Source organism: Heliangelus exortis, chromosome 3 (genome assembly GCF_036169615.1).
Source record: "Heliangelus exortis chromosome 3, bHelExo1.hap1, whole genome shotgun sequence".
In the NCBI taxonomy this organism is placed as follows: Eukaryota; Metazoa; Chordata; class Aves; order Apodiformes; family Trochilidae; genus Heliangelus; species Heliangelus exortis.
This window is the reverse complement of record NC_092424.1, coordinates 65,167,598-65,195,468: the sequence shown is the minus strand read 5'-3', so window position 1 is coordinate 65,195,468 and position 27,871 is coordinate 65,167,598. Positions and strand designations below refer to the sequence as shown.

The 27,871-nt window shown below is 36.8% G+C and overlaps 1 protein-coding gene across 2 annotated transcripts in view; it reads right to left on the bottom strand.

Annotated features, from left to right (window-relative positions):
- Positions 1-27,871, bottom strand: part of MAN1A1 (mannosidase alpha class 1A member 1) — a 133,434-nt gene that overhangs the window by 22,498 nt on the left and 83,065 nt on the right. For both annotated transcript variants that reach the window (XM_071741052.1, XM_071741053.1), the window contains 3 exons: positions 5,691-5,814; positions 3,312-3,405; positions 102-217 (listed from right to left, as the gene is read on the bottom strand). In XM_071741052.1, coding sequence (XP_071597153.1) covers positions 102-217; positions 3,312-3,405; positions 5,691-5,814 — 334 coding nt within the window. The remainder of the gene's footprint in view (positions 1-101; positions 218-3,311; positions 3,406-5,690; positions 5,815-27,871) is intronic.

The following is a 27,871-nucleotide window of genomic DNA, read 5'->3' as shown; positions in this document are numbered from 1 at the left end:
GGCAAAGACATAAATCCCTCACATTGTCCCCACAGCCTGTCTCTTTAGGATTGTTCTAGATAAGAATATTAAAGACAGAAAGATTTAAATATCTTATTTACCTGAACAGCATCATAATACATTTTCTTGCCTTCTTCATCAGTCTTGTCTGACATCAGCCAGGCCTTGAGCAAATATTCATAAAAGCTGTCCCCAAGCCCTCCAATGGAGACATGATCTAAAAAGGGAAGAAAGAGATTCAACAGCAATTTCATTTTCAGCCTGAGCAATAAGATTACATTTTGAAACTGCATTTAATGCATTGAAACATCTTTTCCTACAACAGCCTTTAAGAAATGTAAGCCTGAAACCTCAGGAAAAACTTACCTGGTATAATACAGAGAATTATTTCTTTAATTGCTAACTTTTTTATGAAGCTAAAGCATCATTGCTGTTTAATATCCACAATATGCCACAGGAGTTCATGGCAAAGAAACAATAATTCATATGTTTAACTTCTAATTCATGTAGTCTACCCAGTACAAAAATGTGTTAATCTAAGTTTTTTTAATTATTTTAAAACCAGTAAGTTTTTAGTATAAAACAGAAAGAAGAAAATGCTGTCTAATTTGATAAAGGCTTTTCCCTCTTACCATACAGGCATTGTTTTTATTTGCTTTTTTATTCACTAATGCTCCATTTAAGAGGCTTCATAAAAAAGGCCAAAACATTTTAGCTTCTTACTACAGAGTTGAATTGTAGAGCATTTAAAAGATGCTGACCCACATGTTTAAAAATAGTATTACAGTTCTGAACATCTGGCTGCTTTCAGAACACAGCAATGGTTCTAGAAGAGGGGAAAAAAAATACTTTTACCACATCTACAGATGATTACTACTATCATGCTGCTTTTTTGTGCCCTAGGCTTACTGTGTGAAATGATCTGGTACTACAGATGCTGTGATTATTCCATTGCAGATGTTTAGGATGTGACCCTGCAAACAGTAACACCGAGTCACATTGTTTGATGTCATTTGCACCAGTGATGTGAAAGCTTAATGATGCTGTCAGCTGCTTGCACAAAATTGCACTTATTTGCTGCCCAAGAGCCTAAAAGGTTCTAGGCAAAATTTTAATGGGCTGTAAGACTTCAGCATAGATCCCCTAAACACATAAAACACTACAACTACACACACACACACACACACAGAGCAGTGTTTCTCTAAGCTCTACTAAACTAAGGACACTAGTTAGAGGCTTTCTTTTATAAGTTGGTGCTGCCTGGTAACTTAAGGGAATTTGGCACTTGTTCAGAGAAGGGATTTCAAATTGCTTTACCAGGACTACTCGTTCATAATTGTCAGTTTTACAGTAAGGAAGACATCGAGGATGGAGGTGCGGGTACACAGATCACACAGCCTGCCTGTGAGTCACACCACAAAATTCTGGGTATGAGAAAAGCAGAACATGCAAGGGGTAACCCAGGCTACTAAAGCTGCAGAAGGGTTGCTGGGTACAGAACTCCTAACTTCCCAACACCTGACTCTGATCTCAAGTTACACCTCTCTTGGTGGAATTCAAAAGAACACTGATAATTTATTTTTAACCTCCTTCATATCTTCTCTACACACAATACATCTTCTTGTGCAGTGAACAGGATGCAAAGCCATGCAAATGTAGAAGATATACTTTTCTCCTTTTCAGACTTTATTAACAGCATCTTTTTCCTCCTTTACTATGGGATGTACGAAAAATTTTCCAAAACATTTAAAAAAAAATTAAGTTTTCCAAATGTATCCTGTCCCTTTGCCTAACAAATACATTGTATAATGCTATAATTCTACAACCTCAGTTGTAACTGGCTTCTTCCCACCTCTTTTGAATGAGATATACTAAATTTCTGAAAAGAATACACTATTTACTTAATTAAATGTTCATGATACAAAAGGAAAAGATGCTTCTTAAAAATAAGGGGGACATTCTCTACGATCAAAGGCTGATTTTTGAACAGCAGCATTTAGATGACCTTTACAGTTTCCTAAATAAATTACCATAGAAACCTCTGACATTTGCAAACTAAATAGCACAAGCAGAGTTTCATCAATAATAAGCCCTGCTATTATATACATTATTGCAGTAGACAAATCCAATTGACGCACGCAGCAGCAAATCACTGTCAGTTTACTGTCAAAATAACAAGGGCTAAATGAATTTACAGGAACAATGGCAGAGATCCAGCAGTGTCCTCCACAGTTACAGCATTGCTAGAGAAATGTTCAGAAACTTCCCCCTCTCCCCACTTGATGTTTGAGAGATAATACTTCTGTCTTGTACCAATTAAGGGTCTGGAGGTTTTTTTTCCTGCTGCGATCAACTGAGAACTGTTTGGAAAAGCAATCTCAAAAGATCTCACAAGTTTTTCATTCTGATTTTCTACTATGGGAAGAAAAAAAAAATGCCAATGGAGACAACTGAATTGGAAGAGATACAACAAGACCAAATTTGCTTTTGCTGCTTCAGCCTGCCAATTGCTGACCTGCATCAACATCTGTGTCCATCATTTGCATGTGCAGGAAGCCAATATCTATGTCAATAATACGTGCTACTGGAGAGCAGAGCTGGTATAAACCGTATATTTCTCCATGTGCATCAACAAAAACTGGTATTTAATGTGAACAAGGAGTACAGAAGACACAGCTATATTAAAGGGAGGGAAAGTTCAAATATTTCAAGCATTTTATTATATTCTTTCCCTTTTATTTTTGGTGTCTCCATTAATGACTCCAAGGGGATTAATGCCATGACATAGTTCTGTTTACTTTGCTTCCTCAGTCATTGGCACTAAACTTCAGCAGAAATCACAGCTAGTATTACATGAAAAGACTTGGATTAATAATTATTTTTTCTTCAGTGGAGCCACACCACTCTAAAACATGGAATTTGATTCAGACACACTGAGAATGTTTCCTTAAACAGCAACTTTAGAGACCATTTTATATTTTTGAATAAAATACTTCTGTAGCCTACAACTTCCTTTCCAAAAGAACACATTTGCACAAGCCATACTGAAATATCAAAGAAAAGTACGTGAGATTGCAGCAGGTGGGATTGTTACTTTTATATTTGTAGTATTTTTTACATTGTGTAGCATCTCAGATATAGTGTGAGTTTTCATACTTTACAGAAATTGTGTGTGTATATATACATATATATATATATATGTATGTGTTTGTGTGTGTATACAGAAACCCACAGTGACTGAAAGAAGTGAACAACTGCAAGCAGCACACAGAGAGCCAGGTCACAGTACTGCAGAAGTGGTGTCTACTTACGCTGGCCCCATTGGCCACTGCTGGGGTTCAGATAGTTGGGGTAAAGACCCTCTGGTTTATCCAGTCGGTTCAGAACTTTTCGAATATTCATTACCTGTTGGAAAGGTACAAAACACTGAGCAGTGATCCATTTTTCCCCCCAGAATAAAACAGTGTCAGTACAAAAGTTGTAAAGAGCCAACAGCCCTAAAAAGAGAAAAAACAATCTTATGCAATGTACATACCAGAATATCTCTGTACCATCACACTACCATTTAAAAAGACACTCTAAGCTGGGATCATCATAAATGAGCTCCTCAAAACCTCTAAAGCTGCTGTGTCAAGTGTTGGTAATAGATACACAAAACAAAAGCAAGCTCTGAAGTTCAGGACTTGCCATACAGAGTATCTCACCCCTCCCCAGGATACTGAAATTCCTGGAGGCTAACTTGCCTTAACTAAAGCTACTCCAGCATTATATCCCTCATATACCCACATCAGAAATGGTGTTACATATTAAGCCCATAACCTAGCTGACAAGCAGAACTGATCTGTGAAGCAGTTCTGTCTGGAGAGGAGAGCTCTGCTGGAACTAAGCCCCAAACAAGCAGCTTGCCCAGCAGGAGCCCAGGAGCCCCGACTGCTCCACTGGCACCGCTAAGGAGCTGGCTACAAATGAGAGGCTCAGGGAAACAATTAGAGTCCAGATGTTCAGCAGCTGGAGCCATCCAGCAGCACAATCCATTGCAGAGCACATGGAATAACTTATACCGAGTTTTAACATTCACTGAAAAAGTAAATGTAGCAATTTGGGGAATAAAGCTCCTAAGCACCACAGACCAGAAAGCGTAACAAAAAGGTACTGACAGCTTCATTATAACACCCTGAATGGCTGGAGCTCAAGTGAACCAGATGCTGAGAAAGAAGATAAATTAGCTTAGACCAAGTCACAGAAGGATTTGATAGACAAACTGCATTTTCCATCTTGACACTACATTGCTAAGACTCACTGTTCAAGTGCAGACTACGAGCCCGAGATCTCATTTATTGAATTATTCCATGAATATGTCCATGCAAAGCTTATTCTAGTGTTTCTTCTTTACCAAGTGTACCAGCCCAGGAATGGTTTGGCTTGGGGGGTTGTGGAATTGCAAACTCTAAGGGGTTTTAAGAGTAGTTTACATAAACAGATTTCCATGCCCTTCCAACTATAGCTTGATGTACTCTGGAGAAGAACCATAGCCTAGGATTTTTAGCATATGCACTTTCATCACGCTTTAATTGCTTCTTAACAGAACAGATATTATACACTAAATATCAAAAGATAATGGCTTTACATAGTAAGTCTGTTTATGGCTGTTCCATGGTGCTGTCTGCCTGCTCACCAGTTCAGATTTGCTTAAGAGAAACTGTCTTTAAATTAATCCCTATATACCCTCAAATTGCTAGGAGTTCTGGTGCTGACAATGACATTGCAGCAAAGCCATCCAGTCTTTTCAGTGTGGTGTAGCTATTATTAATTTTAGATTTAATAATTGCTTTTAAACCTACTGCCAAATATTTGGAGTCTTACTATTAACTTGATTTTTGATAGATAATACCAGTCTTAGCTGATATGAGCCAGTTGGATGTGGGTGTGTAATACAAAACCAAAAAAGCCAAAGTTTTAATAGGTAGGGGAAAAAAAACCAAACAAACCAAATCTGATAATGTATTATAAATAACAGATTCCATTGATTATTTATGTACTAAAAATCAAAGCAAAATTCTTGGGAGAAAAAAGAAGAGTTGATTTACCAGGCCTCACATGAAAAAAAAAAAAATATCCAGAAGAAAACTTTACTGAAGTTTGGAAGACTAAGCAAAACTATTTTTTGAAAGGATGTTTTTTGGTTTTGCCTTCTTCCAGAGAAAGTTAAGAGCACATTACATAAAGGTCATTGCAATGGAAGGGTTTTCTGACCACACTGATAACAATGAGGTTATACAGCATTTTGAAAGCTAAACTTGCTGAAGTCACAGAAGGAATCCATGGTACTTTGCTTTCTATAGGTATCATCTATTATTGCCAATATAAAACATCAATTTTTTTTCCCACCACATTCAGGTAGGGTACTGAAGAAAGTTCTATTGTCAGATTGTTTACTGTAACACTAATTTAGAATGTTAAGAGAAAGAATACATTTTATGGGGTTGGGCAAATGCTATACACAAGAAGATGAATTATTTTGGAACAGATTTTTGACTTCATATTAGAAAAGCATGGCAAGGGAACTAGAAAAACATCTCTCCTGTGACAAATTCTTACAACTGAGGAAAATCCAAATCTCCCTGCAGAGATATTAGTCTCCCAACATGTGATATATCATTTACAACATGATTTTGACTGAGCAGTCTAACCTTTTCAGCAAAGACAGGGTTTCCAGACAGATGGCTCAAATGTATGAACTCCAGATGCAAAGTTCCAAATTCTGCCAAAATGCTGCTGCCGCCAGAGGCCCAGGGCCAATTTCGACCGATTCCACTAAGGTGAGGAGAGAGAAATACAAAAAATAACCATGAGCATCTATAAGTCAATGCTAACAAAATATAACAGGTAGCAGATATAATTTTATCAAGAGAAGAGAAGAGAAGTATGTACAGAGTATCTGTGTAAGAAATCATTCAGCAGCCTTCGGTGACCTCACCACAAAACCTTAAAAATCCTTTGGCCCAATTCTGCTCGGGTTTGTAAAGCAGTTTCTTGCAAGAAGTTGGTCCATTAGCTCATGAATAGCTCCATTACACATATCACTGTACCAGTGTTTCACTGTGTATCATGTTTAAAGACATTACAAAAATGAATGAGTATGAGAAAATGTGCCCTATATTTAAGACAACATTCTCCAATTCTAACTGTTCCTTCTCCAGTGCTATTGTTTTTTAACTTAAAATGTTGCATATATGCAGCATAGGCTTTCAGTTCAAATTACTAGAGGCAGCATATCCTCCTTAATATCTGAGAATTTATTAGAGTAGGATATTTAGGCATTGTTTGTCCAGGCACACTTACCAAGATAAGGAACTTCAGTTTTAATTAAGACCTAGAGATCCTTCACAGGAAAGCTAATCTCAGGTTTTGTGCTGAGAATAGAGAAAAGCACATTTATTGCTAAATCCCCACTAGAAACTAATGCTGGTTGAGATTTAGGCTGAAAAGTCTAACAAAGTTTCAAAACAAAAAGGTGAGTTTTTTCCCCTTGAAACTTCCAGCAGCATTATTCAGAAAACCTCTATGAAATTAAAGAAATGTTAGCCAACTCTCAGGAGCATTCTAGGTGAATAACAGGCCAGCATATTATTATCATGAATGTTAGATATAAATACACTTACTAGGTACTGGAATGTCTTTGTTATTTTCCAGTTGTAAATGGCATTAAACACACACACGTATAAATAAAAATGTAATTTTTACTTTGACACAAACAGTGTCACTTACTGCAGTAATCAGGTAGCACTTTAATAGCCATGAAAATTAGGTATTCTTCCTGAGTTAAAATGTGACTCATATTATGAAAAACAAAGCAAAACAAAAAACCAAGAAAGTAAAACAAAAAACCAAGGAAATCTATCTGCATTTCATAGTGATATAAGTCATCAGTTGTTATTAACATTTCTTCCAAAGGTCAAGTATCTATAACTGAAGTTTAACCAATATAATGAAAATAAGAAACCATCAAATTAATTTCCCCACTAGCTATATTAACATATTCTTTTCAGATTTTTGCCACAAATGAAAACAAGTCATGAAACTTTAAAAACAGAGTAAAAGCTACAAATAAAGAGCACATTTGTGTTCTACTTAAATGTCACAGCTTGAAACCACACACCACCTTTGGCTGCCTTGAGCTGAAGGCACTGTGGAATTCAAAACCACCCAAAAATATACCTGGTATTTTACCTAGTGATAGGCAGACTTATACTGTCTCATTTCTGAAGTACTTAGCATCTGCCAAATGCTCCCCATTGGTATGCTATAGATTTCCTTTTTCCCAGTCCATAAAGCACTGAAGTGACTCAGTTTGTCTGAGTGCTGAGTGGAAGGAGAGCTTGGTGGAGCAAAAGGAAAGATGAGATGAGGCTTCACAGGAAGGAGCACTCTGATGAAAATGATTGCCCAAAACTGCAATGGAGAAATATTTCTAATCTGCAGACAAAATCAATGACATAATGAAATCAGGGTGCTGCAAAGATGCACACAATCCCACTTTGCTACAGTGTTTGTACAACAGAAACAGAATACAAGTTTTATGGGAGCTGTGTATCTCATTTTAAGAGCAAACTTAGAGTGCTTTTTACATCTGATGACAACAAAGATGAAGAGAAAAACCCACCTGGCTTACAACCTGTCTGCACTTCAATCTACCACGGGTTAGAATTTTTCCAAATAGCGAAAATAAACGTGTCAGGTATTACAGAAAGTAATACCAAGATGAGCACTGCAGACATCATGTCTGGAAAGCTCTTCCCTACAGACTGAACAGCTTACACCTACGGACTGGTTACTCACCCAATCATAGAATCATAGAATCATAGAATCCTAGGGGTTGGAAGGGACCTCGAAAGATCATCTAGTCCAACCCCCCCTGCCAGAGCAGGGCCCCCTAGAGTACACCACATAGGAACGTGTCCAGGCGGGTTTTGAATGTCTCCAATGAAGGAGACTCCACAACCCCCCTAGAAAGAGGCATTGTCTTTGGTGCACACTGCTGACTTCTAGATTAAAATTACCAGCTTTTTTCCAAATCACCCAGATTAAAAGAGATGACATAAAACAGTACTGACAAATGAGCTCACCAGAAAAAACAAGAAATTTAAAAATTCTATTAAATTTCTCAACAAACCATCTCAAAGTGAAAACACTGAGCTGTTCCTGCAGCAAGGCATCAACCAAACTTGGCAGAAAACCTAATAAATCCCTGACTTGCACTCCACAACACCTGCTGGTTTCAACACAATGTGTCAGAACGTGCAGATGTACTGCATTTGTTAACCAAAAAATTTCCAAGCACTGGTATTGAGAGGTTTTCTGCACACAGCAATGTGTTCTAGCATGGGTGGACGATTCTTCCTGCTTCAGATGGTTTGAAAACTGTAACCTTGCATTCATAACTCTTAATGAAAGAAAAGTATAGAGGAACATCCATGTTGCATCTATGTAACTACTTAAACCAGCATTTATTGTATTCAAGTTGGGACAGCTAGTTAAAAAAAAGGTATATTTCTGGCAAATGTGGAAAATAATGAGGGCACATTTGTGGGTTTGTCTCAGTTGGATGCTTTATGTCAGAACGGACAGGCTCATTTCAACAAGAGGTAGAACCCAAGAATTGCAGTTCCAGTGCTTTAACTATTTTTGACACAGCTTTCAGCCATTCTAATATTCTCTCATGTATTTCATCTTTGGGAACAACGAAACAGGTGAGTTTTGTATATTCCCTCATACTAACTGGAGCAGCCATGGAATTGCTTCTGGCTTAACACTATCCTGAAGATCACAGTCCAGCATCCACAGCTCTGCAGTTGCCTCCTGAAAAGACATTTCAAGAGCCTGGAAGAAACTCAGCATAGCTCTCAAAATACAGAATGAGAGGTTTCATGGTGTTTCTTTTTGACCAGGAAAAGTAGACTTTGGCTTTTTAATGCAGTTTCTTGCCTTAGGAAAAAAAAAAAAAAAAAAAAAAGAAAAAAAAAAAAGTGTTTTGTTTTGTTTTTTTTCCTAAATATTGTATACTGTTAAACAGAACATATTGTAAATAAGAAACCTGAACAGATGAAGGCATATGGTGAAATGGAAAAAGACTTCTGTGTCAAGGATTATAAACAATGAATGCATTTATAAATGACATAAGGTGCCCTAGAAAATAACATGCAATAAATAAGTGTAATAGCTCAGTAAATCTTAACAACCAGACATAGTAAAACACTGATCTCTGCCCATGCAGGAGACAACACATGAAGTGCTCCCAACTCATTTTTCAGGCTCTTAACCAAAATTGTAACTGGGGTCATCAAAAAAATCCAAAATTAGAAAAGTCACTGCTAGTTACCTATTTGCTCTTCAACCATTAGGACAGTGCTGAGCATCTATTTGCTTTTCAGTTATGAAGTTAAGGGTTTTCTTTCTGAAGTCCTGAAATGCAAGCCTGGGGCTCAGGTGAAAGTTTTAGCAAATGTATCAATCACATTGCAAGTTTCTACAGTTTTTCTTCCAAGGGCACCCACAATCCAGGTCAAGGAACTACAGCAGAAATCTCAACTCAAAAAATTATCAGGGCATTTGGGGGATTTTTAACAGGTGGTTTCAGGCTCTGTGAGCTGTGCAAACTTACATGTGGATCACTTGTCTCAACCAAAGCAAAGTCAGTAAAGCACTGAAAATGTTTTGCAACTTATTTTCACTCATTTTTTCAGAAGGTTCATTGTCCCAAATTCCTGGCAAGCTGACAAATGCACTCTTCAGAAGAGACAGAAAGATGCCACCACTAGTAGAGGACAGCAAAGGGAGGCCAGGTGTGACACTAAGCCTTCCTACTAGCTGCATTCCTTTATCTTGCTTCCTTTTTGTAATTTATTTGTCATTGTATTTTTAAATTTTCCTAGGCTGATACTCACTACAAGTTGTATTAAGTTTCAGTCAGAAACCAAACTCCTTTTGTATGCTTCAAGAAGGAAGGGGAAAGCCACACTACTTAAACTTGTTTGATATTCCAGACCAGTACCAAAATAATTTCAATTTACAGGGAAATATTAATTAGTTTTATGAAGACACTAGGCACTACTAATGTATCTCAAATAGTTGTATCTAAAATAATGTTGGTTTTACTATTTAAAACCATTTAAAAAGTCTTTAAAGTATTAATAGAATTTTATAGTTACTTCTATATTATTATAACTACTATTGTAACTAGTACAATGTAATCTAGTGAAATTCCAAGAGAAGACCTCAATCAGAAAAGCACATTAAAGCAGGACCATCACTGGTTTATGATATTTCCCATTTATCTTATAAACATTATTACTGAGTACCAAGTTGCACAGAATCTGAAATGCAATATATTGCAAGATGATTTTTGGTGGATTACAATACAAAAATAAATCCAGAACAGATTTCTGCAGTACTGTGACATAAAAAGGAAACCTTAAAGTCTACAAATCTTCCAGACCTGGCCAGGAAAAAACATATAGGCAGTGAATTAGGCATATTGTGAATCTGTAAAATAAACAAGTTTTAAAAATGCATTACTTTCAGAATTTCTCTCATGAATGTAATACATGTCAAGTTATTATTTTTTTCTCTGCCATATTTAAGTCCAGTGAGAAAAATCTCCAAGGGAACATTCTCTTTTGGCAGAATTGGTCACTATTTCTATGGATGATATTTTCTTAAACGTCTTTCTTTTATAAAAAGTCAGTAGAACTACATGATGGTTTAGTCAGTGCATTTCTAAATATATTTTTAAAAGATTAAGTTGCTACAGAGCCATGGATGCACAAAATATGTCAAAATGCTGATTAAAACTTAATTGCTTTCAGCATTTCCTAGGCAAATGAATGAACCCCAAACCAAACAATCAGTATGTTCTAAATATACTTTGTGACACACAGTCCAACATAAAAATAAGTAAATAATGGGAAAAATATTTCATGGATACTGTAGTTGCCTACAGTGATCACCTAGCCAAGGGAGTCACTATAGCAGCCCAAAGGAGAATTCAGAGGTCAGTTCATGCTTTATTTAGGATTGTCACGTTTGAAAATGCTTCCAGAAGGATTTTTTATTTTTTATTTTTCCCTGAACTGAACAATTTGTCAGTGTGTCACAAAAATAAATGAAGAGTGGCTTATCCAGAAACCAATGCTGATCATTAGACACGCATCTTCTGCTAGTAACTTGCTCAGACAGAAGGCAAATGCAGTACCATAGACTGAGCTGGGGAAGCTAAGGGTTCTGTTGATACATTTCAGAAGAGGTTCCCTTCCCAAGGATACCACATATGGATCTTGGTGTAAAAGCCTGTCTGCATAAGCACTGAAATAAATTATTTATTTGTTAATACTTCAAAGATCTTAAATGTGTTTTTGTTTCCCCCATACCTGGCACAGCATCCATACCCTTTATCTGACAGAAGAAAGACAGGAACACAGAAACCCCAGGTTTGCCTACACCACTGGTGCTCCACTCTTGCACCCAAATCTAGTGATGGGAGCTGCCAGGACAGCACCTTGTGGGAGAAGTTAGGAAGGGCCCTTGGCAGGGCTGGCACAGTAACTGAATTTTTAGCCCCAGTAGCAATTGTAAACACTTTGCTGTCCAACTCCCATTAAATGATAATTAACTTTTTGCACTCCTATGCGATCCTTATCTCCCCACCCAGACAGCATCAACCAAGGCAGAAAGACTCCTGCTGGAGTTCTGAATTTTCCAGTTTCCCTTTTCAGTGAAAAGGAAAATTATTATAATCTGGTTATGCACCTCTCACACAACATCTCGACAGCTGGAGATGGCAGAAAAAGAAACTTTAATAGCTAGCTAGTCTATGTGGCAGTTTTTGATGTCTGTTTTATTCTTCTTTACGAATTAAAAAAAGGAGAATCTAAAAAGGCAAATGCTAACAGCTGGGTAGTTTTTCAGCTGTCACAATGAATGTGCAGCTATTGCCCTTGCCTAATCACTGCCCAGCTGGCAGCTTCCTGCTCAGCTGAGCTGCCCTCTCCGAAGGCTGACTGACACCACCAATTACCTGGTGAGGTGATTTCCAGGGGATGCTGACTTAGCAGGAAGAGGCAGACAGGGAATTAGTACCAGAAACCAGCAGCATAAAGACTAACAACACAAGTGTTTACTCGAATTTACTGTACGATGGGGAATAAAAAAAATTCTACGCTGTAATGTCAGACAGAACACAATTTTTTTTTAAACTGTAACAAGTGAGATAATAAAGAGGTATAGCCTCAAGAGCTTTTAGTTTGAGGGCATTAATTTTGTCTGTTTGCCTAGTCATATGCAGCATTAATAAATGCTGATCTCTGGCCACTTCAACTCTGCCAGTACAGGAGATGCATCCATTTGTATTAGAGGCCCAGGCACATCATCATCTGGCTGGAAATTAGAGTAGGAGAAGTCAGAGTACTGTGGCTGACTGTTCATCGTGTGAGAAACTATGAGCACAGCTCTGAAAAGATGTTAATATGGAACAGATCTTAAACCAGAATCCCTGTTTTTCTCCAGGAGATCCTTCAAAGGCCATGTTATGTGGCAAATGTTCCAAACCAAACATTAAAGAGATGTCTGTAAAAGGGCAGGAGAACACGAAACAGGCTCCTTTCTTCCACTGTCAATTTTATGAAGATATAGAATAGTTCTGTGGTTCTTGAAGATTATCAGTTGTTTTAGAGACCCTGCAGTACCTAAGAACATCAGTTGCACTGTCTGTGGTTAAATTTATCAAAACCAAAAGTTTTCTTCCTCTCAGTGTTTTTGCCTGTCAATTTTGTAAAGTAACCTACCCAGTAACCTTTAAATATGTCCTAGAATGGTCACTATTTTCTTACTGTTCTTGCAGGTGAAAGGGGTTAAAATGCTCAAAGATCATGGAATGCTATCAAGTGGGCTGATCTTCCTCCAGGAGACTATCCAACAGGCAATTTCTCTTGAAACTGCACAGATCAGCAACAGAGACTGAAGAGCACTATTAATGTAAAAGCGGGCAGGAAGCAGAAGGTGCACGAGGTATGAAATGTCCAGTATGAAAAGCCTGTGCTGTGGCCTTTGACAGGACAGGTCCCCACTGCCCTGAAGGATCAAGTCAGTGGTGGAAGAGGTACTGGAGAAGTGTGCATATATACACACTGAGGAGGATAGAGACTTCCGTCTGTTCCACGTCCAAGTTACAGGCCATGAACCCCCACCAAGAACTCTTCACTCAGTAAAAAGAGGCACTGTTCCAAAACTACCATCAAACTCTCTGCCACAGCAGTGTGAAAACTCACTCGAACTCACCTCTGTGGTGAAAACTACTTGGTCATGATTAGGTCAGAGTAATAACCAGTCCTGGAGAAATACTGAAATGAGTGGACAATGCAAACAGCTGCAGGTGGAGACCAAAATGCCAGTGACAACCAAGCCAAAGAGGTGGCAATCTCATCTGCCTCTGGAGAGCAGCAGAGAATAAGCAAGGGCCAGTGAAATTGCCTGTGGGAAGCTCACGCTTTACTCTACACAGTGCAGTTTGCCAGCTGCTTAGAATAAAAATAAAATGCCTCCTCCACAGGCTCTCATCACCACCAGACACCCGGGGATACCTCTTTCATGATCTGAGACATCAGTTTAGAACATCTGGATCTAGTGATACTGTGTCTAGTGATGCTTAAAATAATCAGAGTATTTTATTCTCACCAGTCCACTCAGACTGCTGGGGCTGCTTCACCTCCGTCAAATTCCTGCAGCATTTCTCTATGGAAAAGATACTGAATTTCTTTAGGACTTTACTGCCAGGGCTCATACAAACCTTTCCTTATGGCTGTCTGCCCTGAGACACTTCTCACATTACTGGCACTCTAGAGGGCCATCAAAGCTTGCAGAGCTGTCACCCTGCAGCAAGCAGGCAGAGCAGCAAACCCAGGCATCCCAGCCCACACGGAGGGGTGTGAGACAGGGAGAGACAATCAGTAGCCAAGCAGTACATGATTTGAAATGTCACTCTGAGACATGTCAAGTGCTTAAAGGTAATTTTCAGTGTCACTATGTACAACTGTACTCGTGACTGTAATCATTCCTGATAAAAGTTATCTAAGCACAGCACAGACATAGCTACATGTCTCCCACAAGACACTAATGAAGAAACTAATCAGTTCGTGTTTCCTATTACTTTATGCACTAAAGGTTTAATTAATCAATTTCCAAGGGCTAAAAAAGCAAGAGGGAATACAACACAACAAAGCAACGCTAGAGATAACAAGGACCAGCACAGACTACTTTTAATCAGGTCTCTGAAGAAAAGTGAAAATAACAGGAAATGAAAATTCTTGAATAGAAGTCTACAGTTCTGCCATTCATGTGATAACAAGTTAGATGGTGTATAAGATGAAGGTATTAGAATGAAATTCCCCACTGTAGCATCTGAAATAACTTAGTGTTAATGGCACTCTAAAAAAACCTCCTAAACCCAAGCAAAGACCAAAGAAAAAGCCCCTCCACTTCAAAAAATAAACAAAAAACCAGCCAAACAAACCCCACTAAAACCCAACCAAACAAAAAACCAGCAAACAAACAAGGCAAGAAAAACTCCAAAACCTTCTGGTTCTGAGAAGCCTATGGAAAACACCTTCTTAGCAGATTCATTAGGAAGAAAAATAACAAAGACTTTCGGAAGAGTCCATGAAAAACATTTGTGTATGTTTTCTTCGTCTCTGCCATGCCTTTTAATACTAAAAGACAAATTAACTTTGTTTGTTGACGTATAAGGTTTACTTCAGATCTTTACATTTCACATTAAATAAGGCTTGTTGCCTTAAACCACCATTGCCATGGCAATCAGCACTCTTGATGTACTTTGCACAGTACATCTCTCTGTAAAACTGCTCCCAGTTGTATATCACTTTTCCAACAGTCAGCTCTTAGGGTCGTTTGGTTTTTTTCTGCTGAGGATTTGCTATAAATACCCCCTCCACTCTGATTAGTTCATTAACTTTTAACTTCTGTGAGTTTCAATGTAAAAATAACTTTGATGAGTATTGAGAAGTTATTGGGGGGTGACTAGGTAATATAGAAACAGTATGAAGAATTGGGGTAGAACCCAGAACTTCTCTTCTTTCTTATTGATGTGATTTTTTGCTATTTTTTTTAATTCTGCTCTTTGTTTCTGTCCCCACAACTCCTCTCCTGAATCAACTTCCACTTTACCAGAAATCCTTCCCTCCACTGCCAGTCACTCGAGATCTTTCGGTTGTCTCAACACAGCCTCGAGTGGAATGTAAGAAGATGCATTTGTATGACAGAAATCCTGCAAAAGTGGCCATCTCCTGTTTGGGTTAAGGACACACAAAACCCAATCAAGTAAATTAGTGTACTGAAATGTTGTGAACACAGTGGCTTCTCTATCAAACCAGCAGGAGTCACATTTTGAAGGAAAGCTGCTACTGATCTTCTGGACAGGACAAAATCTGAATCTTTGGTCTTTTGAGCCTGCTGAGGGCTTTTTAGAGAAAGTAAAGATTGAAAGCATCAAAGAAACAGATGGCAAGTGACAGGCTATATGAAACTGCCCGCCCACTAATTCCCACTTTACCACTTCCCAACACTAATTTTATGATACATTAGATTGTCCTAGTCTCAATCTCAGTCATTTTAAATTTATTTGTATCACTGGTTTACCCAGATCATACTCATTCCTTATCACTTATGGTAACTTTAAAAACTGTTTCTCCTCTTTTACTTTTCTGCACTCAATTACCTTTTTTTAGCTTCTGATGTCAAGAAAATACTTTAAGTGGATTCACAGTTATTTAAAGTCTCTCAAAGCATTTAGACACATTTATTGTGTTTGTTCTTGCATGTGGTACCATTAAATGTTGGAAGTGAGTATCAAAGTCATTACACTAACTGCATGGCTCTGCTATCAAAAATGATTGGATGAAAAGTTGCAAAGGCCTGTTTCAAGCAGTTTTATACATAGCTTTCATTGCAAAGAGCCTATGCCAAAGGCTTTCTGACTGACAGTCAATTATTTCTCCTTTTAATAGAGCTGTTGGATCAATATTGGTTTCAGACACTGGACAGCTTGTCACAAGACTTGCAGCTGCGATACTCATCTGATACAACATCAACTTATAAATGCAATAAATTGTACCTGCATATGCATTTACACATATGACTATAAATTTAAATATATACCACACACAGACACCACTGTTGTAGAGGGAAACCTCTCTCTTCAGTATCTGCTTTCACAGATGCTGTGACAGCTGTAAGACACACTACTGAAATGGCATTCTGGTTCACTGAAAAGCGTAGCTTTTCCAGATAAAATATCCTGAAGTAGTCTTTTTCAGACTAGTGCTGCTAAAGACATAATCTGTTTTGACAAATGCTTTATGAAAAGTATAAATGTCCCCTTTTTCCACTCTGCTTCAGTCGTCTTTAACCACGCATTGATGTGCCATACAAATCTATTTGTTCTGGGATCAGATAACATTTGTTTTTCTCAGTACCAGTCACTAAGGGCTTGATCCTTACTCAGCCAGCAGGAACACCCCTGGTGGCTTCAACAGAAGCTGATCAAGCATAAAAATCCTGCAACTGTCATTAAAATTATTGAAGGCAATATGAATACAGGGGATCACTGCAGGCTGACAAAAACACCAGTATCACTGTATAAGTCCTTTCTATTAACACTATTTGGATTTGGGAACTGGTTCTTTCTGGGAATCAGCACCGTAATGACAGGTTGTTCCAGTCTGTCTTCGCAGCACTTGACACGTTTGCTTATGCACAGCTTTATCCTTCAATGCCCCATAACTATTTGAAAGGCAAAATTAAAGTCAATTAGTAATATATAGTCAATATAGTCATATTAATCAATAAAGTCACTTTAAAGAAGTACTCACCTACATGCAATTTATAGACTCTTTTTCCCTCGCTTTCTACACTTACAGAAGATGTGTATCATTCAGTATAGTCCAGTAAGTTTAATAATAAAGAGCTATTCCTGTTTTTCTCAAATGACATTACTTTCAGGTCACACCAGGCATGTAGAAGATAACTATATTATTTATCAGTTTCTGATTCTGAATATTATACTTATGGCCCAAATATAATGTGATATGGTTTAATAAACATGAAATATTACTTTTGTGGGATCACATCTTTATAAATTTATCAGATATGTCATTGTTCATGTGTCAGGGAGAATCAGCTAATAGCTAAAATATGATCTAATTCGTTAACTACTATATGATTAAATAGCAATGATTCCTATAGTCTAGCAGGCAGACAGAGAGAAAAAAACCCAAACAAGCCCCAAACCAAGCTCATAATCTAATACACACTCAATTTTCACTTGAGGGAAATGTTCCCATTAGACTTTTCCTGTGGTAGAGTCTCTATTCTCAATTATTCCATTGTGTTCTGACAATCCCAGAACTTCACCTTTAATCTACTCACAGTTACTTCAGACAACAAATACTTTTACACAGTTGCTTCCCACCTTACAGATGAGCTGTATTTACAAGAAACCAATGATGCTGACTAACTCAGACAGCGAGGCACAGCCCGATGCAGCTTAATTCTCAGATAAGCATTAAGAATTATGATCCGAGGCAATCTGATTATACCACAAAGAGATGAAACAACAGCAGGGAAAAGAGAAATATTACCATGAAAAATGAGTAAAGTCCAATTAGGTAAGACTTCTGTTTTTAAAGAAAAAGTAAATTTGTTTCTTTTTTTTTTTTTTTTTTTTTTTGCAGTAATCGATGTTTTAAATTCTAATACAATGATACTTTGAATTAGTGAATGTCCTGAAGAAGGAAATGAGTTTTCCATTCAATTATGAAATGATTAAATACAGTTCTAAGAGGCTGAAATACCTCTACCTCAGCAGAACAGATAAAAGAGAAGTACCAAACATTTCTTCCAAAAGTACTTCTTAAAAAAATTATCATAATCCATGTACTAATACTCATGATCACACTTAAGATATTCCTGGGGGATTTTGTAAACCAGATTACCAGATAATAAAGGAGCTGGCATCAAGCAGGGATATAAGCTTTTCACAACACTAACAGGGTTTTAATCAATACAATGAGAATAAGATAATAAAGGATGAAGTGAAATCAGCATGAAAAGAACTACTATTTAAAATGACAGAACTATCAAAGGCTCAGAAGGAAAAAAAAAAAAAAACTGGAATCCTGCTGGAGATGTATATTCTTTCTTCCTGCATCTGCTCATACTGTTTCATTAACCATGTTGAAAAAGCTTCTGCATATTAAACAATGTACACAAGGTGACAATTTTTAATTTTCATTTTTAAATTATCAATTAAAACAATGATTCTATTTCTTATAAAGCATTTAAAAAATTCAGTTTTCTATCCCAAATCAAGCAAAACACTTTGTCAAAATATTTAATATGTAATCTCTCACTGCTTAAATGGCTTCAGTGCAAGAACCTGTATTTTATTGATTTTTTTTCTAATTTTTATTTCTAGCTGTAGACTGGAATAGTATGACATCAAGTATCTTGCAGGGATCATCATGTATGAAGTGCCATACTTGTTCTTCAACTGAAATGAAGACCTTGCCAGGAATGAAGTATATTCTGGATAGATATGGCATATTGGTCTAAGTAAGTATTTTTTACAAGGTGCACAATTATCTTTTGGGTACCAAGAAGACTGAACTCAGAAGCTATGAAAATAAACTATTTATAAATCTCTTACAAGTCACAGAATTATCATAATTATCAGAGTTGGAAGGGACCTCTGGAGATCATGCAGTTCAACTCCCACTAAAGCAGGATCCCCTAGAGCACATAACACAGGACTGCATCCAGGTGGGGTTTGACTGTCTCCAGAGAAGAGGACTACACAGCCCCCCCAGGGCAGCCTGTTCCAGAGCCTTGTCAACTTCACAGTAAATTTTTTCTTATGTTAAAATGGAACTTGCTGTGTTCCAGCTTGTGCCCACTGCCCCTCATCCTGTCACTAGGAACTACGGAGGAGAGTCTGGCTCCATCTTCCTTGCACCCACCCTTTAGATACTTGTAGATGTTGATAAGGTCTCCCCTCAGCCTTCTTTTCTCCAGGCTGAAGAATGACTTTAAATAGAGTTTAAAATTATTTACTTCTTGACTTTGATTATATTACAAATATAGGAATATGAGAGCAACACCCTGGCCTAAATCAAAATTATCAATAAATAATAATAAATAATAAACGAATAATAAAGAATAAACGAAGAAGTGGAGATGGCTCCCTGTTTTCACTCCTATCTCTTTCATAAGGGTAGATTTCCATCAGGTGTCTTTAAGGGCCAGCAGCCAGAGTCCGAATTGTCTTTGACATGTGGGTGAAAGTAGAGATGGAATATCTAGATAGATATATAGAGGTTCCTGTCTCCTCTCCTAACAGGTGAGCATAAAGAATGAAGAACTTTGAATGAAGAATGAATGAGTCTCTTTTCCAGTTGCTAAATCTGTGGACAGCAAGAGGTCATTTTCTAATCCTGTGAAGTACCTAAAACATGTTGTATCAATAGACTGGTGATAAACAGCAAAACAATCCGGCTCACTCACATAAAGCTATACAATTATATATAACCCAATTTCATTAAATGAAAATGGGTAAAAATAAACCAGTTGTTTACTTCAGTGAGGCTCAAGAGATGCCGAAACACAAAGACTCCCACATCAAAGAACGAAGTACTGATATGTTATAGAATAACACAAAAAACCCTCATGAAAGTGATGGTGATGCCACAGCTTTGTCCAATGTTTTCTCTTTGTGTTGTACTTCAGTGAGGGAAATAAATGTAAGTGATGGTGAGCGTGTACCAGAGCTGCTCTGTGAAGACAGGTATTTTTGCTGACTCAAAAAAAAAAAAAAAAAAAGGAAGGTCTGGAAAACTAACGAAGCTACTAACCTAGGATTATAATTTGATAAAGAATCATTCTAAAAAGCTTGTAGAAGCAGGTGTTGGGAAGGAAGTTTAAGAAAAGAGCAGGCTGGTTAAGTGGAAATGCAAACAAGGGATCTTGGGGGTAAATGGCATGGCTTACATGTGAACTGATGAATGAAGGTGCTGAAAGGTATACATTACCACCTCATGGAAAGGCCCTCTTTGACCTGCACCCAATGCTAGCAATAGTCTTCTTCCACACAGAAAAAGGGGTAAAACTTCCACCAAAACTATAGTATTTAATTTCCAGGCTAGGCATAAGAGAAAATAAGAACCACCCAAAAAACCAAACAGTCAAGACACAGTAACACCAGAATCAGATTCCTTAGAAAACAATGGAATCTCCATGTCGTAGGTCTTGAACAACTGGCTAGACAAACATCTGTCTGAGATTACTTAAATGCAGATTAGGTGTTCAGAATTGGAATATATGGATCTATGACATGACTTCTGCCTTATTTTCTGTTCTGATTCAAATTCTGAAACCTCCCCCAAAACATCTAATAAAGCAATAGAAAGCTAATCATACATTTGTGATGATTTAAGCTTGTTTAAAAATGGCAATAAAAGATTTAGAGCATCCCATCCCTATTTATTATAAGGAGAAGAGAACCAAGTAAAACCCATGGAGAGCCCTTTTCAAAATGTTATGGTATGCCTTATCAAAGTGTCTGTGAAAATGGGGCAGTTTAGACTTCATTAAATGGAGAAAAGAAACAAGTTTAAACCACTTTCCAAAGTTTAGCTACTCAGAAGCAAGCCTGTGAATTTGTAGTGCTCATGAAAACCTTGGATTCTAGTAAACCTTACTGAATACTAAAATGAGAGATTTAAACCTTCAAAGACAGGTCAAAAACCTATTAGCTGTTAAGCCATTGCTGACTAAAATACAGTTAAGCAAAACTCAATTAATTTACAAATGAATTTTGGATAGAAGATAAAGAAAACAGTTAATTTATGGCCTCAGCAGAATGCCATGACAAGAAGTGAAACAACATTTCTGAAAGACTGCACATTGTAATGTCCATTAGAAAACATTAATTTCAAAAGAATTAAAATCTAAATGAAACACTTCTAAAATCTTCTTTGCTTCAATAGATTTAATTATCTGGAAAGTATGTTGGATGACATAAAATGGAGAACCTGAAAGGTCAGCCAGAAAGATGGACAGATTTGCTGTACCAACCACAATTTGCTGGGATATAGTTAAAACATGTGAGCCTCACCAAGGCTAAGTATTGAATCAAGACATTTACAATAATGGGCCTTTGACAGACTAATACTCAATTTTTTTTATGCTACACAGAAACCACACAACACGAACACCATTACAAGATATATAGCATATGGATACCATTAAAGCTCGATTATAATGAATACTTGCTCATTTATTTCTTTAAGCACTACTGCAAGGAATGTAGCAGCAGTTTCACAGATGTCAGCTGGAAATAGTAGCATTTCATTTAATTTGCTGAAAGATTGTTCCCTCCTATTAACTCCCTTGTAAACATGTGTCAGTGTTATAACAATAAAAATGCAATTTTTAACATGAAACTTAAACCAATGAAGGCAAATTTTTGGAACAAACTGCTTAGCTGGCTCACCAGCCTCTTTTTATTTCCTTCTCATGAGTTTTCAAACTACCCTGCCATTGTACCAGTCTCTTTTTGTCTCTACCCTCTGCTATCTGGATCGCTACCTGTGACATTCGTGTGTCTGTGGCATTTGCCACTGGGATTTTATTGCTGCTTCTTGGTGGGCAGCAGGTAGTTTAATATAGAGCAAAGTGACCATTCTGTCTTGAAAAATTATATTCAATTATACCAAAGCTTCTAGGCCAGGTCCATTAAGTTTGGTTATGGAGTACTACAGCAAGCAAGGTCTTCTCATCAAAAAGCAGCAAACACAAGGTTACTATTATTTTTAATGTGAAGGTTATTCATTTTTTGATGTGACATTAGAGCAAGTGCATCCACCTAACCCAACATGTAGAAGACAGTCCATATCAGCCAATAGGACCAAGAAGCCAGGTTGCATCTTTTCCACAACACAAGGATATGGTTCTGAAATCACCTATTTTGTTAGCACAGCTGAATGCTTTATAACACAGGATATCTTTTAGTTCGATTTTGTCCTATGCATCTGCAAACTAATTCTATATTGTGTGCTCTGTGTCATTTGTAGTATCTGGTAGTACATGAAAGCACACAACAGAAGTGTAGCTTTTGATCAAACTGATTTACAGTGCTGTAATATCTAATACACCACAGAATGACTCTAAAGAATACATAAGACACTTGAAAACACCTCATCTTCCAGACAGCTGCATGTCATGTAACTATTTTTTATTTTGCCATGTGCATAAATGTTAATGGATGCTTATGGAAGCTGTGTTACATTGATTATGAGTGCAAAGAAAACACTTTGGAAATTTGAGAAAAAAACACTAGAAAAGCTTAAGATACCAACAATATGGCTTGAAGCAAACAAAAATAATGAAAATATGGTTCACAACCATGTGTCTAAACAAATAAAAAATTACAAAATTAATTGGTTGTATCACTAATTCAACAAATTTCATTGCTGCCTATTTATTTTGAAATATAATCTGATTTAATAAATGAAAATGTTTTGATACAGTGAACAATATAGAATATTTCAGGTTCCTAAACACAGGGATATAACACTGGCTGTGATACACAAATTAGAAGATGGCATAAGATGGTGAACATTCACAGTCATTAATGTCAACCAACAATCCAATTTCCCTGTTCTGTTCTTTGTGACTGAGGGTTTTTTTAGGTGGTTTGGGGAGGTTTTTTTTGTTTTGTTTTGTTTTTATTTTTTTTAAAACTCTCAGAGTTATGAATTAAAAAGTCACAAACTGAGATCTGTCTGAATGTTACTCTCTACCACTAAAACAACTAAATTTCCTAGTAGATCCTTTACAAAATCCTAAGGCTTTTATTTGACTAGAGCCTCACACACACATACCCTAAGCCCAATCCCTTATATATTCTTTGTTGTTATGGAATAATCAAATCTTTTAAATTCTGCTTAAAATCTTGTCTGTCTCTCTGTTCAGCTTCAGCTGGAACAAAACAAAAGATGCAGAAGGCTTGACTACACTTCAGGCATCTGAGATGATTGTGACCCCCACACACCCTGAAGAACAAGCATGTCAAAAGTGCCAAGCAAACATCTACTTTCAAGCACTTTGTTTTTATAACCATAAACACCCTGTCCAAGAAGTGGAAGACCTCAGTTCAACTCTACTTCAGCTGAGAAAATTCAAACTCGTGCCTGCTAAAGGAATTCTCTCATTCCTGGAGAATGTCTTTACTAGACAAGAAGCTGCTCTGGGAAAGGCTTTCAATCTTTTCTCCTGCTGAAACTGTGTCACAGAACAACCAAAAGGGCAGATTCCCTGGGCTGAAAACTCCTGGCTTTGGGTCTCTCAGAACACCTTCTCTAATGCATTCCTAATGAACATTTAAAACAACAAAAGCCCTTAAAAGAAGACAAGCAAGGCACCAAAAAGCCTTCTGTAACAAAGCAGATTTTTTAACCCTGCTATTTACTGACAGTGTAAGAGGACTGAATAGTTTGAAACAGTTTTCAGAATGTGATTTACACAAATACTTTGTGCTTTTCCCCATTCCACTATTAAAATGACACTAAAGATAAGCTTTATTGATGAGATTACAATGCTTTGTTCACTGGTGTATTTTAGGAGCTGGAATTTGACAGTAGCACGACCAGTCAGACTGTGTAGGAGCATTTTCTCTTATCGAGTGCTAGGATTCTAATTCTGATTTTTGTTCTGTAGCATTTGATTTTCTAAGAGATGAGAGGCACTGAGTATGAGGTGATCCACAAGTACCTTCACACCTCATAAAGAAGGCAAGAACACAAGCCCTCCCCCATTCAAGTCACCTTGTCTTGCTCATTCAATAAACCTAGGAAATTTCTATTTTCCCTCTGTGTTTCTGAAAAACAATTACGGATAGGTTATGAAAAATGGAAACTAATACGACCATTACAGTAATTGCATTGTTTAGCTTTAATAATTTGTCACAATTAAGTCAATAAGATTTTTAGTAACATTGTCATATTAGTTGATTAGTTTTTGAAAGAGATTATCCTAAGAACTCTATTTAATTAGGAGCATCTCAATTTACAGTGTAGATTAAATTCTCAGTAGCATTTTAACATTATTTAACACATGCAGGTCAATTACCAGTAATCACCGTTTCATTCAACTGCTTGATGAGAAACTACAGTACAACACTGGTAAATGATAAAAGGGTTCTAAAAAACACAACTGAATTTCAGTCCTAAAAGATACAATTGAACTTCAGCGCACATTATTATAGTAAAAGTCCACAGTTAACATCTAAATTGCTAAAACCATTATGAAATGGAAAAGATCATAAAAATCTGAGCAAAGATTAAAACCCAGTCATCTACCTTGAAAGAGATGAAGTTAATTTGTCAGGACTGTGAAATCACTGAATTGCACTAACTGCACTCATGGCCAGCTGCACATTAATTACCAGATTAGAAAGTTATAATTAATTTTCTTAATATCACTACACTGCTTTTCTTCCTCGAGTTAATAAAAACAGATTGCAATCAATCTTTATTAACTCATGGTGCAGAACAGAACGGCTGTAGCTATTTCCATATGTGAAAAGCACTGCATGCATAGTTCTTGGTGTAATACCCTGCCTACAAGCTTTATCCTCTGACATTTTAATGAAGTGTTGTAATAGGGCAAATAAATTATAAATTATAATGTGCCTTAATATAGCTAGTAGAAAGACACATAACCTTAAAAATGAAATATTAAAAAAATCTTTTAAATTACAAAATGCAGAGGTGCGTGGTATTTCAACATTTTTTAACTAGAATGGAGGTCTTGTAGATGGATTGTTGAAAGACTTCACTGCTGAGACTTCCTAAACTACTTCATCAGCTAACTTTGTCATTAGGAACCATCAGAAGTGCTACATACCTGTTGGCCTTAGCAGAGCACAAATTGCAAGGAACTTTGAGAACTAGCAAAGGAAAAAATCTTTAGAGAGATAGAGGCTGAAATTCACCAGAGTTCTGATTTTACTTAAGAGCATTCAGTTACAAACACTGCAAAGATAATTACTGCAGCATTCAAACAGCGTACATTTTCCTCTGTCCAAACCTGTATTAGCATCAAAAGATGTTTTTATAAAAAGGAAAGGATTATTTAAGGGTTCTCTCCTGATGAAAGGAGAACAGAGAAAAACGAATTCACAGTTTCTCATTTTCCATTTATGCCCAAAAGATGTTTTATTTCTCCAGCCTCAGTACTGCTTAAGAATTATTTCTTTTTTTCTCCTTGTATTATGAAATCATTACTTCCAAAGAGCAGTAACCTATTTTATTCCAAACTAACAGAATTCTTCTTGAGGCCAGTTTAGGTGTCAAAAAAGGAAAGACTGAATATTCAGTGGCAAATGAAAGCTGAACATGTTTTGATTTTGTTTGTATTTTTGTGAGATTTTTTGCTTGTTTGTTTTTCGTTTTTGCTTGTTGTTTTTTAATGCTTCTGAAGTCTTCCATGGGATACTAAAAACCACATAATTGTGTATTTGAGAGAAACCACAGCTAGGATAAGATATTTTTAAATCATACATAGCCTCTAGCAGTAAAGCCAAGTGCAACTTTTTTAAAATTTCTCCTTTCTCCCAAAGTTCCTGAAAGCAGCCCAATTTGCCTTACACTGCATAAGCCTGTGTGTACACATCTATAAAGAAAGATAGATTAAAAAGTTAATATACTTAACTTTTTAGTGTCTTTTTAGTGAAAAAAAGAAAGTAAGTAATCTGTGAAGAGGACAGTAGCATTTCTTCACAGTAATGATATCTGAAAACAGAAGTAACTCTTCTTCAGACACATTATTTTAGGACAATACGAACACAGAGCATCTACAAACAGTAATCACCTACCTAAACTACTGCTTATTTTAGAATCTGAAATAGTCCTTACTTTTGATGCAAAATCAGGTAAAAATCTTGTTTCTCCAGTCTAGCAATGCTGGACAAGTATCCTTATGCATATTACCACCAACAATTTACTAACACAGTCAGGCTCCAATGCTTGGTAGATGCTCAGTCCTTCTTATCCACCACATCATATCCACAACTAGAGAAGAGAAAAGCCCCAACAACCACTGGAACAAAAATAAGTTTTAGCTATAAGGAAGCAAACTGAGCTCTGATACAATTTTTCCATACTCCTCACTGTACATCTTATGCCACTCTGTTTCAACCTGTGGTTAATTTAACCATCAGACTAATAGAAAATTTGAAGTACCTACTGGTGATTGGGTGAACTTCCTTCTCCCAATCTCTTCTAGGCCAAAGCACAAAATAATGCAACCTGCTTATCCTGACTCAAATCTCTCCTCCCTCCATGAAGCCAAAAAATTATGATAGCTGGGGAAGATTTTGGTACTCTTAAAGGAACATATGTTGTGGAAGACAGAAAAAATCCATGAAGTGAAGAGCAAGACCTTCCTGTTATCAGCTTGTTTCTATGAGACTGTTTTTCAAAAGTTTTGTTCTGTTTTATAAAAGAACACTAGCTGTTGTTAGCACCATGGAGATCTAGAAATTGTTTGCAATCATACATTTTATGCTGAGGAATCACAGCAATAACACTCCCATAGGGTTTTACACAGATAAGCACTACGATAATTATGCATTTGTAAGTATTTACACTCATTTTATAGTGCACTAATGAATTTGGGACTAGCATCTCTTTTCTGTAGCTATAAAGAAAGCACTTGAACTGACAGATTTTGAGTAGCAATAGTAAGGCTACAAATCCTTCCTGTGTTATTGCCAGAGGTAAATGTAAATTTGTGACTTTATGTAAATGTAAATTCAGCTTTACAATCAAAGAATCGTGGTTTATGCTGAAGGGACCTTAGAGATCATCTACTCCAACCTCCTTGCCATGGGCAGGGATGCCTCTCAACTTGACCAGCCTGATCCAGCTGGGCCTTGAACATCTCCACAGAGAGGTCATCCACAACTTGAACTGAAGCTGCTGTTTGAAAAATACAGCTTGACATTATGGTTTATCACAAAAAAATCCATTATTCTTTTCTTTTTTTCCTGCCAAACAGATACGTTGCTGGAACTATACCTCACAGAATTTTTCTGATACTTTATAATGAAATTTTTTGCATTGCTCGAAGGCAAATCAGACACCACCATAGATCAAAACTATCTATCCTGAAAACTGCACTGAGGTGTAACTCATACCTACAACCAGAAAACATGAATTTCAGTAACACTTTCAGACACACAAGTACAGTATCCTCCTTAGCCACAAAAATATTTGCAAACAGGACATCCAGAAAATCCATTTACACTATGTTATGTTTCCAGAAATAAAAACATTATTTAGACCAGTTGACAAATTCTTCATTACAGTCAGGCATAACTATTTTTCAAAACTTCAGATGCACTTAAAAGATCATTTGCTACATTGATTCTTCATAAAAAGACAGGCACCTTAATAATGCCTAGCAGTATTGCTACACAGTAGCACACGAGGGGTAAGTAACCTTCAAATAACCAATTTATATAGAGTAAACATTTCATGGAAAATATAATATTCCATATAAGAAGGCTTCTGAGTTTCTTACTAGAAAGTAGTAATGTTGTCTTATTAAACAGATACATTTAAAAAGTTAAGTGAATCTGTGAATGTGATGTAAGCCAAATATTTGTTAAGATTATTTAACTCATTAAGAGAGTTATAATTTCAGTTATTTTTTTTTTATTTCTATGAATCTGAGAGGTGTATTATAG